General features: G+C 35.0%; 1 protein-coding gene across 2 annotated transcripts in view; it reads left to right on the top strand.

Annotated features, from left to right (window-relative positions):
- The window catches only part of ATP9B (ATPase phospholipid transporting 9B (putative)), a 157,456-nt gene that overhangs the window by 57,984 nt on the left and 84,750 nt on the right, over positions 1–14,722 (top strand). For both annotated transcript variants that reach the window (XM_039379105.1, XM_039379104.1), the window contains exons 8-9: positions 6,660–6,754; positions 14,266–14,346. In XM_039379105.1, the coding sequence (XP_039235039.1) occupies positions 6,660–6,754; positions 14,266–14,346 (176 nt within the window). The remainder of the gene's footprint in view (positions 1–6,659; positions 6,755–14,265; positions 14,347–14,722) is intronic.

The raw sequence follows: 14,722 nt of genomic DNA, 5'->3' as shown, positions 1-14,722 counted from the left end.
ATTGACTGTGTATTAATACGTGGTATCCTATAAGACCATCAGCTGATTGTTTAGAATGTAAATGAAACTGTTGATGGATCCAGTGACTGATGGCTTAAATTCCAATTAATCAATTGCTTCATCGGTTTCTTAATTCAGATCAAATATCTCAAGTACACACAGTTCTTCCCTGGTCTTAAGAGAAATTAATGCTTTTAAACTAATTTAATCAGTCTTCTGTAAATGCCATTACATTTTTTGATTGCCTCCTATGGGATGGCATTGTAGCTTAAATGTTTGGGATGTTTCAGGCATCTTGGGGTTTTCTCGTCCCTAGAAGCTATCATAATTGAAAGCTTCTTATTGTAGTAGTAAATGAAACTCTGTACTGCAGTATGTTGTCTTGGTGCTGCTATTTATCTTGTCATCGGTTTAAAATTTTCATGCACATAGTCACTTAAGTAATATAAATGATTTAAAAATTAAGTTGTTTGTAAATGATCTGGTGTTAGGTGTGCAAAGTCAAAGTGTGTTTTTCTTCTTTTGGATATATTCTAGTAACCCATCTCTTTCAATGCTTTTCACTTAAAGCAGGAAGGCTGGTAATATTACCAGACAATATATAGCTGTTTATGACACTGCAGTTCCACGTGCCCTGTTTCCCAGTGACCCATCAATTAATTCATCAACACTTGACACAAGCTCTTCACTGTGACACTTATACCAGTTGATCTTAATTTGATTGCCGTTAAAACCTTCGTTTCCTGACAACTGTTGTCAATTATACAAAATAAAATCAAGTATTCATAAGTAGGCTGTAATAGGATATAGGCAGACAGATTTAATAATTCAGTTTTGCTGAGGCTTGAAAGGCATTAGTTGTAGCTGTTGTTCTCATTTGTAAAAAATTCATTGGATGCCACTCTAGAGAGAGAAGGCAGACATGATTTTATTTATTTAGATTTGACAGAGAAGAGCCCAGACGTGTAGTGATGGTTTAGCATTATCTCTGTTTAAGAAAAACTGACATGAATTCTTATCAGTTTACATATCATATGAAGTAAATGTAATTTACTTTTATGATTTTTTTTTAAAGACTAATTAAAGTGCACACATTCTACAATTGCTTTCTGACTATATTTGTAATGGAGTGTGGAATTCAACCCTGCATTTATGCAGAAATAAAACAATACCTTTTCAAGACTGGGATACTTGGTCTTTAATATGCTTGTGAAGTATGCATCCTCCTGTACATCTGCTACATACGACTAAGTTATAGTTGTTTCCCTCTGATGCATCTTCATCACACATTAAAACGTATGCTATGTGGCATATTTGAATTATACCTATAAATTCTCTTCAGTGCTTATCAGCAAGCTTAAAAAAGAGCCTTGCCAATATATGGCAAAAAAATTGCTAGCAGAAATCTGTTAACTTTAATGTTCTCCATGAGAAAGTTAAATATAGTTATCAGCACTTCTTCTGAGTTGATTGACTTTTATATACTATTCTTTACTGTTTATACTGACGTTTGTAACAAATACTGCCTGTGGGTTGTTTGTGAAGGTTCTTTGGAAGGTATTTGTTTGAACGTGCTTGTGAAATCTAAAAATGGAAACATTTTTAAAAATAATTTCGCTTGTAAAATGCTGATTAAATAGGTGCAGTTGAAGACAAGATCTTCTGTAAGTGACTGTTCAAAGCAAGGCCAGAAAAAGTGAGGGACAGAAGCATGGAACTCGTCTGATAACATGTCATTCACTTTGTCATTTTTTAATGCTAATCCAAATAAGTTATTCCTTGGTGGTTTTTTTTCTCCTGAATTGAGAATCCTCTCTCTTCCATCTGATCTCATGACTTAGGACTTCTTTCTCAGACCCTTCTTCCAGGCGAGGAGCTGGGAAATGAAAATTAAGTTCTGAATACAAGACAAATGGGAGAGTTTAGTTTGTTATGGCAAGAAAACCATTATAAGTTCTCATGTTCTCATGCAAATATTCAATCTTAGTGTAATTCAGATAATTTTAATGATTTTGTTGGGGTTTTTTTATTATAGCTTTCCATTAAAATCAGGTGATGCAATTTTATATAGACTAGATTATTTCTCTTTTGCAAAGTATTTGCTCTTTGTCTGTCAGTACTGCTATTTTGGGTATCTTGTGTATTTTGGGTGTCTTCTGTTAACAACACTTTCTTTAGAAACTACTTGTTAAACAGACTGAATATTAAGCTAATTGTTTTAAGGAGAAATTAACCATATTTCTGCTTATGGAAACAACATTTCCATATTTCTTATTGGAAACAACATTTCCAAATAAAATAGGAAAAAATAATTTAATTAGTACACAGCAGTTTTTCTTTTCTGAGTGACTTGCTTAGAAAAACCTGGAAGCTAGAATGCGTTTAAGAAAATAAGTAACATCCCAAGTAATAGCTTGTTTTCAGAAGCCTATATTAAAAACTGTAATTAATACTTAGACGTATGTGTATAAAAATAAAATTTGAGGGCTTCATGTAAGCGCAAGTTTATTTGCATTACTATAATTTCAGGAATTAAAGATATCCACATATAAAGAAATTAACACATAAAATATGATAAGCAAGTTTGGTAGTATAAAAAAATACTAGATTTGGCTATCTGATGATTATGCACAGTATTAATTAGGAGAAAGTTTATGATATAATTGAATTTTACTTGATTAAGAAGCTTCCATTTCTTGTTTGGGGGGGAATTTTTTCCTCTTTTTTATCTCCCCCCCCCATTTTTTAAAGTTTGAGATGAAAATATAACCAGCATTTTCCAAGAATAACCTGTGTTTAGTTTGAGAATTTTTGTTTAGGGCCTTTTTCTTTGGGATTTCTAGGGATAAGTAGGTCACTGATGCATGTGTACATGTACACCATTCCCAGAAGCATTTGTTGTGTACATGTCCTTCAGGTACGTTCTGATTGAAGCCTTAAGTCCAGCACACACTGAGTAAGTAGAATTCTTCCTGTATTGAGCACCGGACCTTTGTTTGATAAATCTAGGCCAGGCATGTCATGGCCCTAAATTAGTGCTTTTATGGATGAGCTTTTGTGCCTCTGTGTCAAAACACCATAAAAGCTACTGAAATGAACATTATTTTTCTTAAGTATTCTATTAACACACAAAATAGCTTTAAAAAAAGATTTTTAATCCATAGTTTCTCAAGTAAACATAAGTTAAAAGTCTGTAAATAATTAGCAATATATCCTTATAATTTGAAGTTACATAGTTACTGCAGATTCTTCAAATTATTTTCATCCTTTGTATTCAAGTGCTGTTTTACCACAGAAGAGCAATCTTAGGGTAAATTGTGGACAGGACTCAAATAATTGAGCTTTTGCTAGATCACCAAAACAGAATTTAGTCTCAGGACTTTGCTAAGCATTCAGGTTTCACAATTTCATCTGAAATGGTTTTAAAAATCAGTTTAGTTGCACTTGGGCAGCACCTTGCATGGACTTGCTCTACATTGATTTATGCCTGTCTTCAACTGATTAGGCTAAATGACTATTACATACATAGTTTGCTCGCGAAGTTTACGCCACTTTTGATAAATGATTAAGCTATTTAAGCCCAGTATAATTTCCTTAAATCAACCCTTAAATTCTATTTTGCATAGTTCCAAAATTTTCACTAGAATGACAGAAGTCAGTCAGACGTTCACAATGTTCAACTTTGTGCACTAATTTTGAATGACTGTGTATTGTTATGGGAAATGAGCATCTGAGTGTCCTCACTGTATAAAATAAAAGGCTTAAATGTATGCATTCTCCTTTGTATGTGGCCTTTTTAAAATTTCTTATGTTCAGTCTAGAATTTCTTTTCTCCTTTTCCTTTTTGTTTCTTTTTAAATTTTTTTTTTTTGTAAACAGCTATGCTTAGGTTGGTAACTAGTTAACTTAATGACATTTCCTTAAAGCAGCACAGAACTTAAAAAGAATTTCATTATTTGTGCGCTGTAAAATAATTGTCAGGTTCAAGAGTTATCACTGAATTCAGCGGGAACAGCAATTCCTGACATGTACACAGATGGGTTTTTTTACCTGGCAAGTCATATTCAAGTTAGAAATACAAGAAATTTTTGACACTGATCTAAACCATTCTGCTGGAGTATGTAACACAATTTACTACTTTTTTGTGTGGTTTTTTGTTTTTAGTTTTGTCACTGGGGGAGGAGGGTGCAACGCTTCCAAGAATTTTTAAAGTGGAGCAATTAAAATAGTTATTTTTTCAAAATACTTTGATTTTTTTAGAAGTTTTATGTACTGTTAACTGAAATACCTCTCAAAGGTTAAGTACTTGTGACTCCTACACGATACACAATGGGGAATATTTAGTTTTACACAAGTCTAAGGGTTTGGTAGGGGTGAAGAGTTAATTTTTTTTTCTAATTACATGTTTAATCTTCCATGTTTATAGCTAACTTAAGCCAGGTTTAAAATCAGTACCTTATAGAATAATTAAAGTTACTTAGTCAAATCTGCTGCAGTATTTGAGATAGAGAAGATGACTGTATTGTTTCAGTTTTGCTTTTGTGATCGCTATTGAAAGCTGACTTGGCAGAAAGCAGTCCCTTTTTCTGGATAAAAGGGAAACAGGCTATGAGATAAGTTATTGATGAAATTAACTGCTGAAGTGGAGAGGAAATGCAGCTGGCCAATAGATGTCATAGTGTGAAGCTCTATTAAATGAATATATGTGCAGTCAACCATTCACAGGAGCCACACTGGTCTTGAACTGCATTGATCTATAGTATAATTCTAAATGAAATTGATGGAAGAGAGCAACCATTGACAGGAAGGGTAAAGAGAACCATGAAATGCCTTGTACAGGAAAAGTATGATGGAGAGTAGGCTTATCTATGCCGTTGCCAGAAAGTGTGGTGAATCCATGGTATTTCTAGTTGTTCCTAGGTACTTCGTGCTTCATTATAATGCAGAGTAGGTCACTGGACTCTCCAAAAGATGCTTTATAGTATTTCATTTTTAGAAGAAAATCCGTAAAGAATCCTGTCACAAATTTAAAACCAGTCTTTCAAGAACTTCAGACACATCTTTGCAGCTTGCATCTCTGAGCTTTTGGTGAAATTTAGCTGTGATAATGTGTTCTGAGATCTGTCTACATTAATATTAAAGATTTGTTTACTTATTACAAACAGTTATATTTATTATAACTGTTACATGAAAGCTTGTAGGCTTCTTTGTAGTCTGTTGTGCAAAAATGCTACCTTCCAGTCAGATAAAATTTCAGGTGGCTGCTCTCTCAACCATGTCCTTTCAGACCACTAGCTCATCAAACTACCTATTTTGGAGGCCTTGATGAATAAAACATTGGGTTCTGTTAGATTTTACTTACACCAGGGCCCACATGTCCTGTAAAAGAATCTCTCTTAATTTGTGTTCACTGGTAGGTACCGTTTCTTAAAGTATTGCCTTGACACGTTCTAGCAGACTGTCTTCTTGTCTGTAATAAGACTCAAACCTGGATGAACTCCTTTGCAGTGTTTTCGTCCATTTAATTGCTACCACATCACTTCTAAGGGTGAAACTACTTCATTAGATTTTATTGGATCGGTTGAAATATAGAAGGAATTATAGGTATATACGCATGTATGTCTATACACATTTGTTAAAATCTACAAATAATTGGAAAAATCTATTCTTTTCACACCCATAGCACCCAGTAACAATAGTGTATACAGTTGTTAAGCTGTAGTGTAATGGGAATTGTAATCACTACTTCAGAAATATTTAAGGCTTCTCTAGTGTAGCAATTGTGAAGAGTACTGCTAAAGTTTTACCATCTTTTTTAAAAGGCTTCAAGCTTGATGGAATTGTAATTAATTGTGAATATTTTAATAGATTTGCCATGTTCCTGTGCAGTCTTTTTTGAATCTTACAGTAGTGACCTATGTAATACTCTAGATTTGATGATATCCATCACACTAATTATTGGTGGTGGGGGGAAGCTTTGCACTGGTCTCAGTTTTCTGTTTCTTGAATACTGGTCTTCTGTCTGTGCAGAATACTGATTCTCTGCAGCGTGTATCAGTCTGTATCTTGAGCTTCCCTCATATCTTACATACTTTGCATGTGTTGACAGATTTCCTTAGTCTTGAATCCCTGATAGATGATTTAAAATTACTTCTTTTAAGTATAATACAATGGGACACAAGTTGTTTTGAATGATATAGTTTTTTCAGAGAAGCTGGGAGACTATAAGCAGTGGAAGTTTGTGATGTCATACCAGCAAGGAGAAAAAAACCACAGGCTTCAGTTCATTATTCTGTTGTGACAGAATTCCATAAAGAAATTAAACTAACCCTTTTTCAACTTCAACTGAAGTTGTATCTCTTGCTGATAACATTTGGAAACCTGTTTAGAAACTATAAAGAAACCTGTAAAGTAGGATTTCCCTCAGTTCATAAACAGGCATATTGTTACTTTCATCAGAAAAATGGTGCAGTTTTTTGGCATCTGGAGCATTCCTGGAAGAAAATACACAGACTCTCCAAAATATTAATCCTCTTATATGTAGCACATTTATTTAAAAATGTTTGTAAATTGTGTTACTTTCACTGTTCTGAATGGTTTAACCCACACTGAATTTTTGAAATCAAAATAATAGTTTGATGTCTTTTTATAACTTCAAGGTTCATGTTTCATTCGAACTGACCAGCTGGATGGAGAAACAGACTGGAAACTGAAGGTTGCTGTCAGTTGCACACAAAGATTGCCAGCTTTGGGGGTAAGCATTTTATCTGTTCACTTTTAAGATACCTTCGATGTGTGCATCTGTATCCGTTATCTAAGAGATTATTACAGTTACTGTAAGTATTGGAAAATACCTGGTACTACAGCCTTAATTTGTGCAATAAATAAGACACAGATATTCCACTGGATGCTGAACGAGAAGTTGATTATGCAAATATACTTGGTTTTGCATTGAAAAGAAACTGAGTCAGAATTGGATTTTTATCTTTCAACTTAGTGGGTCTCGTTTTGGTCTCCACTGAGATCCGCACTCCACAGAAGCATATCACAGTTACAGTGTTTTCAAGCAAGTTAGACTGCCAGTGCAGGTCATTCTTGCCTCAGGAACCATTGCTTTAATCAGTAACTTGTGAGCTTGGGAAACAGCAGTCTGCTCCTGGAAGGTAAAGTGCTTTTTGTTGACAAGATGCTTTCTCGTCTGACTAGGTGCAATGTGCAAGTTCTTACAAAGAGGGCTTTCTAAGAGTTGCTTGAATGTGTGTATTTTTTGAATGCATGTATATGTTGTGTCATGGATAAATCTAAAATTATGGAAAAGGACATGAGTGTGTGTGTTTATATACACATTCAAAATAGACACATACCTACAAAAGCACATGTAAAATTGTATAAATGTCTCTTAACAAGAAGCTGAATTGTGTCCGTTATACTGGGGAAGCTTGCTGTTTTACAGGAGATTTGGCTTGGTGTTGAGACTTCCTCTGAAAACGTACTCAAGTCACAAGCTTGTGGAAATTTATCTTTACAGAATTTCTGGTGTTTTGACACTAAATATTTTAGGTGTTCTATTAAAGGCAAATGTACCTTGAAAGGGCTGTTTGTATGTCATCTCAATAGAAGTGTTAGATTACGTGCCAGATCTTAGCAGGACTTCTGCATTTACACTTCCAGAATTAGAGTTGCTGCCACACTCAAATTTAGCAAAGGGGAGAGGTTTTTTTTCTGTGTTCATATTCTCTGGCTATTGGCTTCACATGTATTTTAGAGTGGAAAATAAATCAGAAGTGGTTGAAGTTGGGGAGTCTGCATTTGAATGGTAGGACATGCAGCAGCATCTTCTGCAGAAGTGAAAGTTTGCTATAGGTAGTGGTTGTTTTGGGCACGTTAGGGGAGAGAAATGCAAGATATCGCCATCTTGGAAACAGTATACAGGGTTTAACTGTACAATATAGTAATCATTTCTTCCTTAGTTGTTTCCACTTAAGGCTACTAACCTACCTCTAACTGATCTGTGCTTCTTGCAAGATCTTTGTACTCTCCCTCTTGAGCTGTAGGTGACAGTCTGAGTTGAGTCATCAGATGTGGTTAATCAGGAGCTGCTTATACTTAACATACCTTCTCTGGCTACCAGCAGCGAATGGAATCCACCAAGCAGTTGATGTGCCTCTGCCCTTTCTCACACCACTCAGTTGCTGGTGTTAAACCACACTAGAATAGGCTTTGTCTGCATTAAGCTGGCATTTCATCTTGAAGTAACTGACTCCAGGTGTAATACGTCCTACCAACTAAACTAAACTACCTCTAAATTTTGATGCTGCATGGTTTGGTCAAACCACTGACACTTAGTGGTTCTTTATTGAGATCATTTTAAGTGGCTGCTTCTCAGCAAGTCTTAGACTCAGAAATTAGTATGAAGGTCTAAGCAAGCTGTGAATATTAAACTAACGAAAAATAACATTATGGAATTATTTTCTCATAAGCCTAGTTTTTGTGCTTTATAATAGAGTCATAAGCTATATTTGTATGTGGGCCCTTCATGTAGTTATATATTCTTTTAAAAATTGAAATGCAGTGTCCAGAATTATTTCTTTATAGTTACAGTAAAAATAATGGTTTTGGAAAAAAGAGCAAAAATAGGCTGCATGATTTAAACATGCAGGGATAGTACTTGAAACTTTACAACCAACTTATCTAGAAAAGGGATACTTAAAATACGTAGTTGAAGTTTTCTCAGCAAACAATATTCAAACTGCCACACACAGTGGAAAAAAAAAGGCAAGCAACTTGGTTAGAAGTAAGGATCATTTGAGAAATCTATTTCTTCTTTGTTGCTGAAAACTGCTGTTAATAAAAGTGGAAAATCAGACAAGTTACCTCGAAGATATTAAGTGGAAAATGTCAGTTGCTTTGTAAAACATCTCTGTACTTTGTTTCTGTCTTGGGAAAAAAGCAAATTTACAGCGATTACCTCGCTTATCTGTACAGTGTGTAATAGGGGCATAGGCTTTTTGATAGGCTTAAGGTTACTTCTGCAGAAACTTAGGGTTGGAAGCAGTGTGGGCTGAGAGCTTTGTGTTGCTGTCTGGGATCAGCGTTGGGTTCCTTTCCTGTACGAAATGTCCGGCAGGTCAGGCAGTGACCTTTCCTGCTGCTAAAGGAAGCTGCCGGGACGGGATGACCCTGTCCCACTGTGTGCACCATGTGCAGCACAAATGCCTGGTGTGTGCCTGGTGTTTGCCACCGGCACAGCCGGCGTGGTGTGGGGGGGCAGACCAGCTATATCTCACTCTGGGTGTGTTACATCCAGCCCTGCAGGCTGCAACACGCAAGTCAACTCTCAGTTCAGGATGGCAACAGCGGCCCAGTCCCCAGGGTTAACTTGCGGTAGGTTACGGTGAGCCAACAGCTGGCTACTTCTCCTAGGGAGAACCCGTGCTGGCTAGTGGAGCGGGGCGCAGTCCCTGGGGCTCTGCCCTTGCTGTACCTGGACTGCCATCCTGGTGTGTTGCTGGATGGATCACACCATTCCGGCCAGCCTTCTGCCTGCAGTAACAACTGGGCTTTTCCCAACTTCCAGGGACTTATTGCACATAAGACCTGTTACGGTATCTTCTCCGTGACGTGACGTGTTTTCAAAGCTGAGACTTGCAGTTCGTATTTACATATGGAAATATATTTTTAGTAATTCAAAAATATAACATAGGCAAGTTGAGCATAAAATAGACTATAAACAATTGGATTGCATGTTTGACAGAATATACTCTCTGTAATTGTCCCTCGTTTGGATTTCTTTAGTTATCAGATGTAAAAACATGGACTCATTAAGATTGGAGAAGACCTCTAAGATCATCAAGTCTAACCCTTAACCCAGCATTACCATGTTAACCACTAAACCACAAGTGCCACATCCACATGCCTTCTGAACACTTCCAGGGATGGTGATTCCACCACTTCCCTAGGCAGCCTTTTTCGATGCCTGACCACCCTTGTGGAGAAATTTTTCTTAATATTCAATGTAAATCTCCCCTTGTGCAACTTGGGGCCATTTTTTCTGCTCCTGTCACTTGTTACCTGGGAGAAGAGACTGAACCCCACCTTGCTACAACCTCTTTTCACAGGCAAGAGGGTGAATATCTTTTGCTGGCACAAGCTGTCAGCCGTGTCAACAGAGCACTGCTGTAACCCTACCCACTGTGACACCCAGAATAAACAAAACTGCAGACTTTCAGAGCTTTTCTTAAAGAACAGATGACACCACCAAGACGATCGGTACAGATTTTGTTGTCTTTCTAAAGCACTTAATGTGATCAGAGAATTAAAATTTCAGCAAGTCATTTAATGATGGCTGTGCAACAAATATTGTAACACCTAGATTAGGTTTCTTGCAATTTCATAGTTATGGGTGGGACAGTTCTGGTGATGGACGAGTTCTGAGGCATTCTTCTGTAGCTTGTGTGATCAGCTATATTTATTAACAGCAATGAGGTCACTGTAATTTTCAATAAATGGTGACTTGCTGATTTATATCAGAAGATCCATACAGCAGTAAACAATACCATTTACATTTAATTAGTTTTATTGAACCAAAGGCAATTTTATTTGTAATGAACTACATGTTATGATTAAGAATGTATTTTAATGATCTTTAAGTAAGGTGAACAAATGTTGCCCTTGACCTAAGAGGGGAGATTTTTCTATGTTATTGATAAGTTTATGGTGATTTCTTAAATGGTGAAATGCAAAAGAAAACATTTTCATTATTGTACCATGATCAAGTAATTTTCTGATTTTCAGTATAGAAGGATGAAATGTATTCTTCTGCATTACTGTTTCAAGTGAGATAATTAAATGCATAGAAATTTTTAAGAAAAATCTCGATACTGTTATATAAGAATAATTGTTATTACTTAAGATTCAAATCTTTCATATAGTTTCTTTAATCTAGAACTGTTACAGTTCCCACCCAAATGTGGTTTGTATCCTTGAGTAAGAAAATAACTGCGGTCATTTGCCCTTATTGTATTCTAAAAACAATGTAATTTTAGATGTAGAATACTGTTTCCATAGAAGGTATCAGAAGAACTATTTAGCTTCTGAGAACCAGCAGTTCAATGCTTAAAGTATGAAAATAATTCTTTCCTGAATCTGAGTTTCACAAAGATCAAGTCCCTCATTAGTTAAATTGTTAATAAACAGTAATTTTAAAAGTAATAAAAGTGATTTTAATAAAAATAATTTTAAAACAATATAATCAAATCCTTTATTTAAGATTATTTTCCTTCTCTCTGCTTTTATATAAGGGAAAGCAATGATATAACCTAACCAGATAAATTCTTCTCACCTAGAGAGCAGAAATTATATTTACATGTACTGTTGTGTACAAATCTCGGTGTCTCCTTGTTAAATTCACCCTTATGACTTCTCTCAAGAAATTGAGATAATGCACAGCTTCTACTACTGGAAAAGCAGCATTTGGCGAAGGAACATCTTTGTATTATTATAACAAGCTTTACTGTTTGTTGGCTGTAGTTCAAATTGGTAATTTGTCTTCTGTAACTGTATCATTCTTTGGACTTTTCTTTCTTTGTATTATAAAACTTCAACTCCTATGTTTTATTCATCTAAGAACAATGTCCGTCCAGAGGACACAGCACTGGCCTACAGAAAAAAAAAGCCTTTAACTCTTTTCTTTACCCTAATAATGAAAAGAATTATATCAGAAATCTAATAAGCACATGTAATATGCTTTTATGTCTTTCTGCTACTCGTGAATGAAATACCAATGAACTACCACCCTACATTTCTCTCAGAGCATAGGTTTTTCTTATGTTTTTAGTTTTGCGAAAAAAGCGTGCACCTTTGGAATACTCTACCAGTTCTAATTTATGGCATTCCAGAGTAATGCCAATAATGTGTAAGGAATGTGCAGATTTCAGTTTTTCAGAAAGATAAGTAAGTTTATTTCAGAGCTGAAATTCAAAAAAGAAAGAAAGGAAAACATGAAAAGTTAGGTGTTAAATCAGAAATACAAAATGGGAACTAAAACATAAAAAGACACCAAAGATAGAAATAGATAGAAATTTTTACATTTGAAATATGACAAAGAAGAACATTGCAGTAGAAGAAAATTGAAATATTAGAATCCAGGAAAATATATTACTGTACAAATGCCAATAAACTTTAAAAGGTGGATATTTCTGCTTTCTTTTATTCTGATGTTGCTTTCCACTAAGGTCTTCTTTGAAAAGAAAGAAGTTGACGCATTTCACTAGCAGTTTTTATTCTATATATGAGTATGTGTGTGGTATTAGTTTTCTTCTGTACTATCCACTACTGAGAGACTTTATTTTTCTTTGTGTAATAAAGCACATAATAGCTTGGATTAGCTAGATTGTAGGTGATAACAGATTGGAAAGAAGTGAATGATGAAGATATAGGACACCACATGTGTATTAGTTTCATATGAATTATTTCTCGTGAACCCGTTGAAAGTGGGTTGGAAGAACAAGGATTCAATGAATGAACTTCATGTGAAAGACTACAATAAATAGCCAGTGGCTTAAGATAAAGAGAATTTATGAGATTTAATGTTCAGATTTGATTCATATTTTAAAAAGCATATGAAATACGAAGTATGTGTGTGTTTTGCAGGCTATGAAATGAGAGATGTCTTGCCTGCAAAATATAAAAATAAATACAAATTCAGTATTTATAGAGCTACACATTTTTAAACTACAGTGAAACATTTGATAAACGTACATTAGATTTCAAGAAAACATTCATTTTGATAAGGAAAAGCAGAAAAATAATGATACTCATCAGTCTACCCATTTCATTGGAGAAACTAAAGGATATAAACATGTCAGGCTTTAAGACATTAATATAGGTGGACAATTGCACCCTTAGTTAATCTTTGTAATGTTCAACTTGTGAAATATTGAAACAAAGTTATTTTTTCTTACATTTGAAATTATGGACAAAAAGTAATGGCATACTTTTAAAAGTAGTACATTTGAGCCAATGTGTGGTTATATGTCCATGAAAGGGGCCGTAAAATTAATTCTGCTTTTGAAGACAGCACTTTCTACCTAGCATGAACAGGGTATTGTAACCATGTAATTTTCTGCCCAGAGGTAGTGTCTGATTAGCCTTTAGCAAGATTCATCTGGTAATGAAGTATGGAGATAACCCAAATAGATGCTACATACAGTGAAAAGGTAGACACTCTTGCATTTTATCAGATGTCAGTATTCTTAGGTTGTCTGGGACTTGGTATCAAACACGTGCTCCACTCCAGAGTAGAATTTGGATTGTTGTGGATCCATGCATGAGTGGTCAACTCCTGTTGACATCTGTTAGCTGCTGTTGGTCCTGACCATCTAAAAAGCACCAAAAATTTGCTTTTATGATGAAAAGAAAGTCCTTTGTATCAGGGTTTTAGTCTGTGGTATTCTTTCTGTAGGAAGTGGATGTTTTAGAACAATTACCCAACAAAATAATTGTTTCCGAATTTTAAGGTGAACCTCCCTGGACCTCTAGGGACAGCTCTTAAGATATAACAATGATCAGATTTTTTTTTCCTTCTTTTGTTTATACCAAACTGCCATCTAGTTATAGAGCCTGCTACTGTAGTATCTGAAGAGTTTCCTATTTTTCTTAGTGCCACCACCTATACTAGACCAAATTTTATCAGAGTAGTTTTGGTGTCTCTGACTTTAAACACTTGAGTAATCCTGTTGATGTAGCCAGTCTTTCCAGAAGCTGATGAGGTTTTCTCTTGGGTTTTTCACAGAGGTGCTTGAGCATTTAAGAGAATTTGAATCAGTGTCATTTTTTCTTCTTTTATTCAGATGGCATTGTCCTTTCTGGAAAAATATTTTGTTTCCAGTTTCATTTAAAAAAAAATGAAAAAAAAACCACTTTATTTTTAAAAGAACAAATGTATGGAATATATTTTAAGATTACACTATTATTAATTAAAACAGGGCTGTTAAGAGAAAATGAATTGTATAAAATGGCTAGCTCATGTTATAAATGTGAAAAAGTTTAGTGTTTGAACTATCAACACATTTAGGGTATCATCTTGGATCTGGTTCCTCTATAACAAGATGTCCTGAAAAAACCAGCATGTTTCTTAGTTGGATAAAAATTGCATGAACTTTGTTTGGGATGGGGTAATGGGGGTCTGGAATTTTTGCCAGTTCTTCAAAATGTGTGATTAAATTTAAGTTTAAATAATAGTAAGTACATTAATCTGTTTTACAGGATCTCTTTTCGATCAATGCTTATGTTTATGCTCAGAAGCCACAGCTGGATATCCACAGTTTTGAGGGTACCTTCACACGGGTAGGTAGTGTATGTAAATACAGTTCTACTTCTCTCTTTCATTTGTCAATGTAAGTGAAACCTACACTTAGTGTCAACATTTTATCAGATCTTTCCTTGACTTTACTGCAATATTTTTGTCCATGTTCCTGCCATGGCTATACTTCATATAAAAGATATTCTTTTAAACATGTATTGCAGAAAGCTAATACAAAGAGTATCTGAAAAAAGCAAAATCTGAGAGTTGAATATTTGTTGGTTGACATCACCATAATCTTTTTACGTGAAAGCTTTTGAAGGCAGTATAGTTTATTTCCAGGCATCTGATGTATTGTTCACATATGTCAAAAACTGACAAGTTGAACAATATCAGTAGCCTGATACAATGCAATTGCTA

Source organism: Pipra filicauda, unplaced genomic scaffold (genome assembly GCF_003945595.2).
Source record: "Pipra filicauda isolate LSUMZ 115617 unplaced genomic scaffold, ASM394559v2 scaffold155_size1731166_pilon, whole genome shotgun sequence".
In the NCBI taxonomy this organism is placed as follows: domain Eukaryota; kingdom Metazoa; phylum Chordata; class Aves; order Passeriformes; family Pipridae; genus Pipra; species Pipra filicauda.
This window is presented reverse-complemented; position numbering and strand designations above follow the sequence as displayed.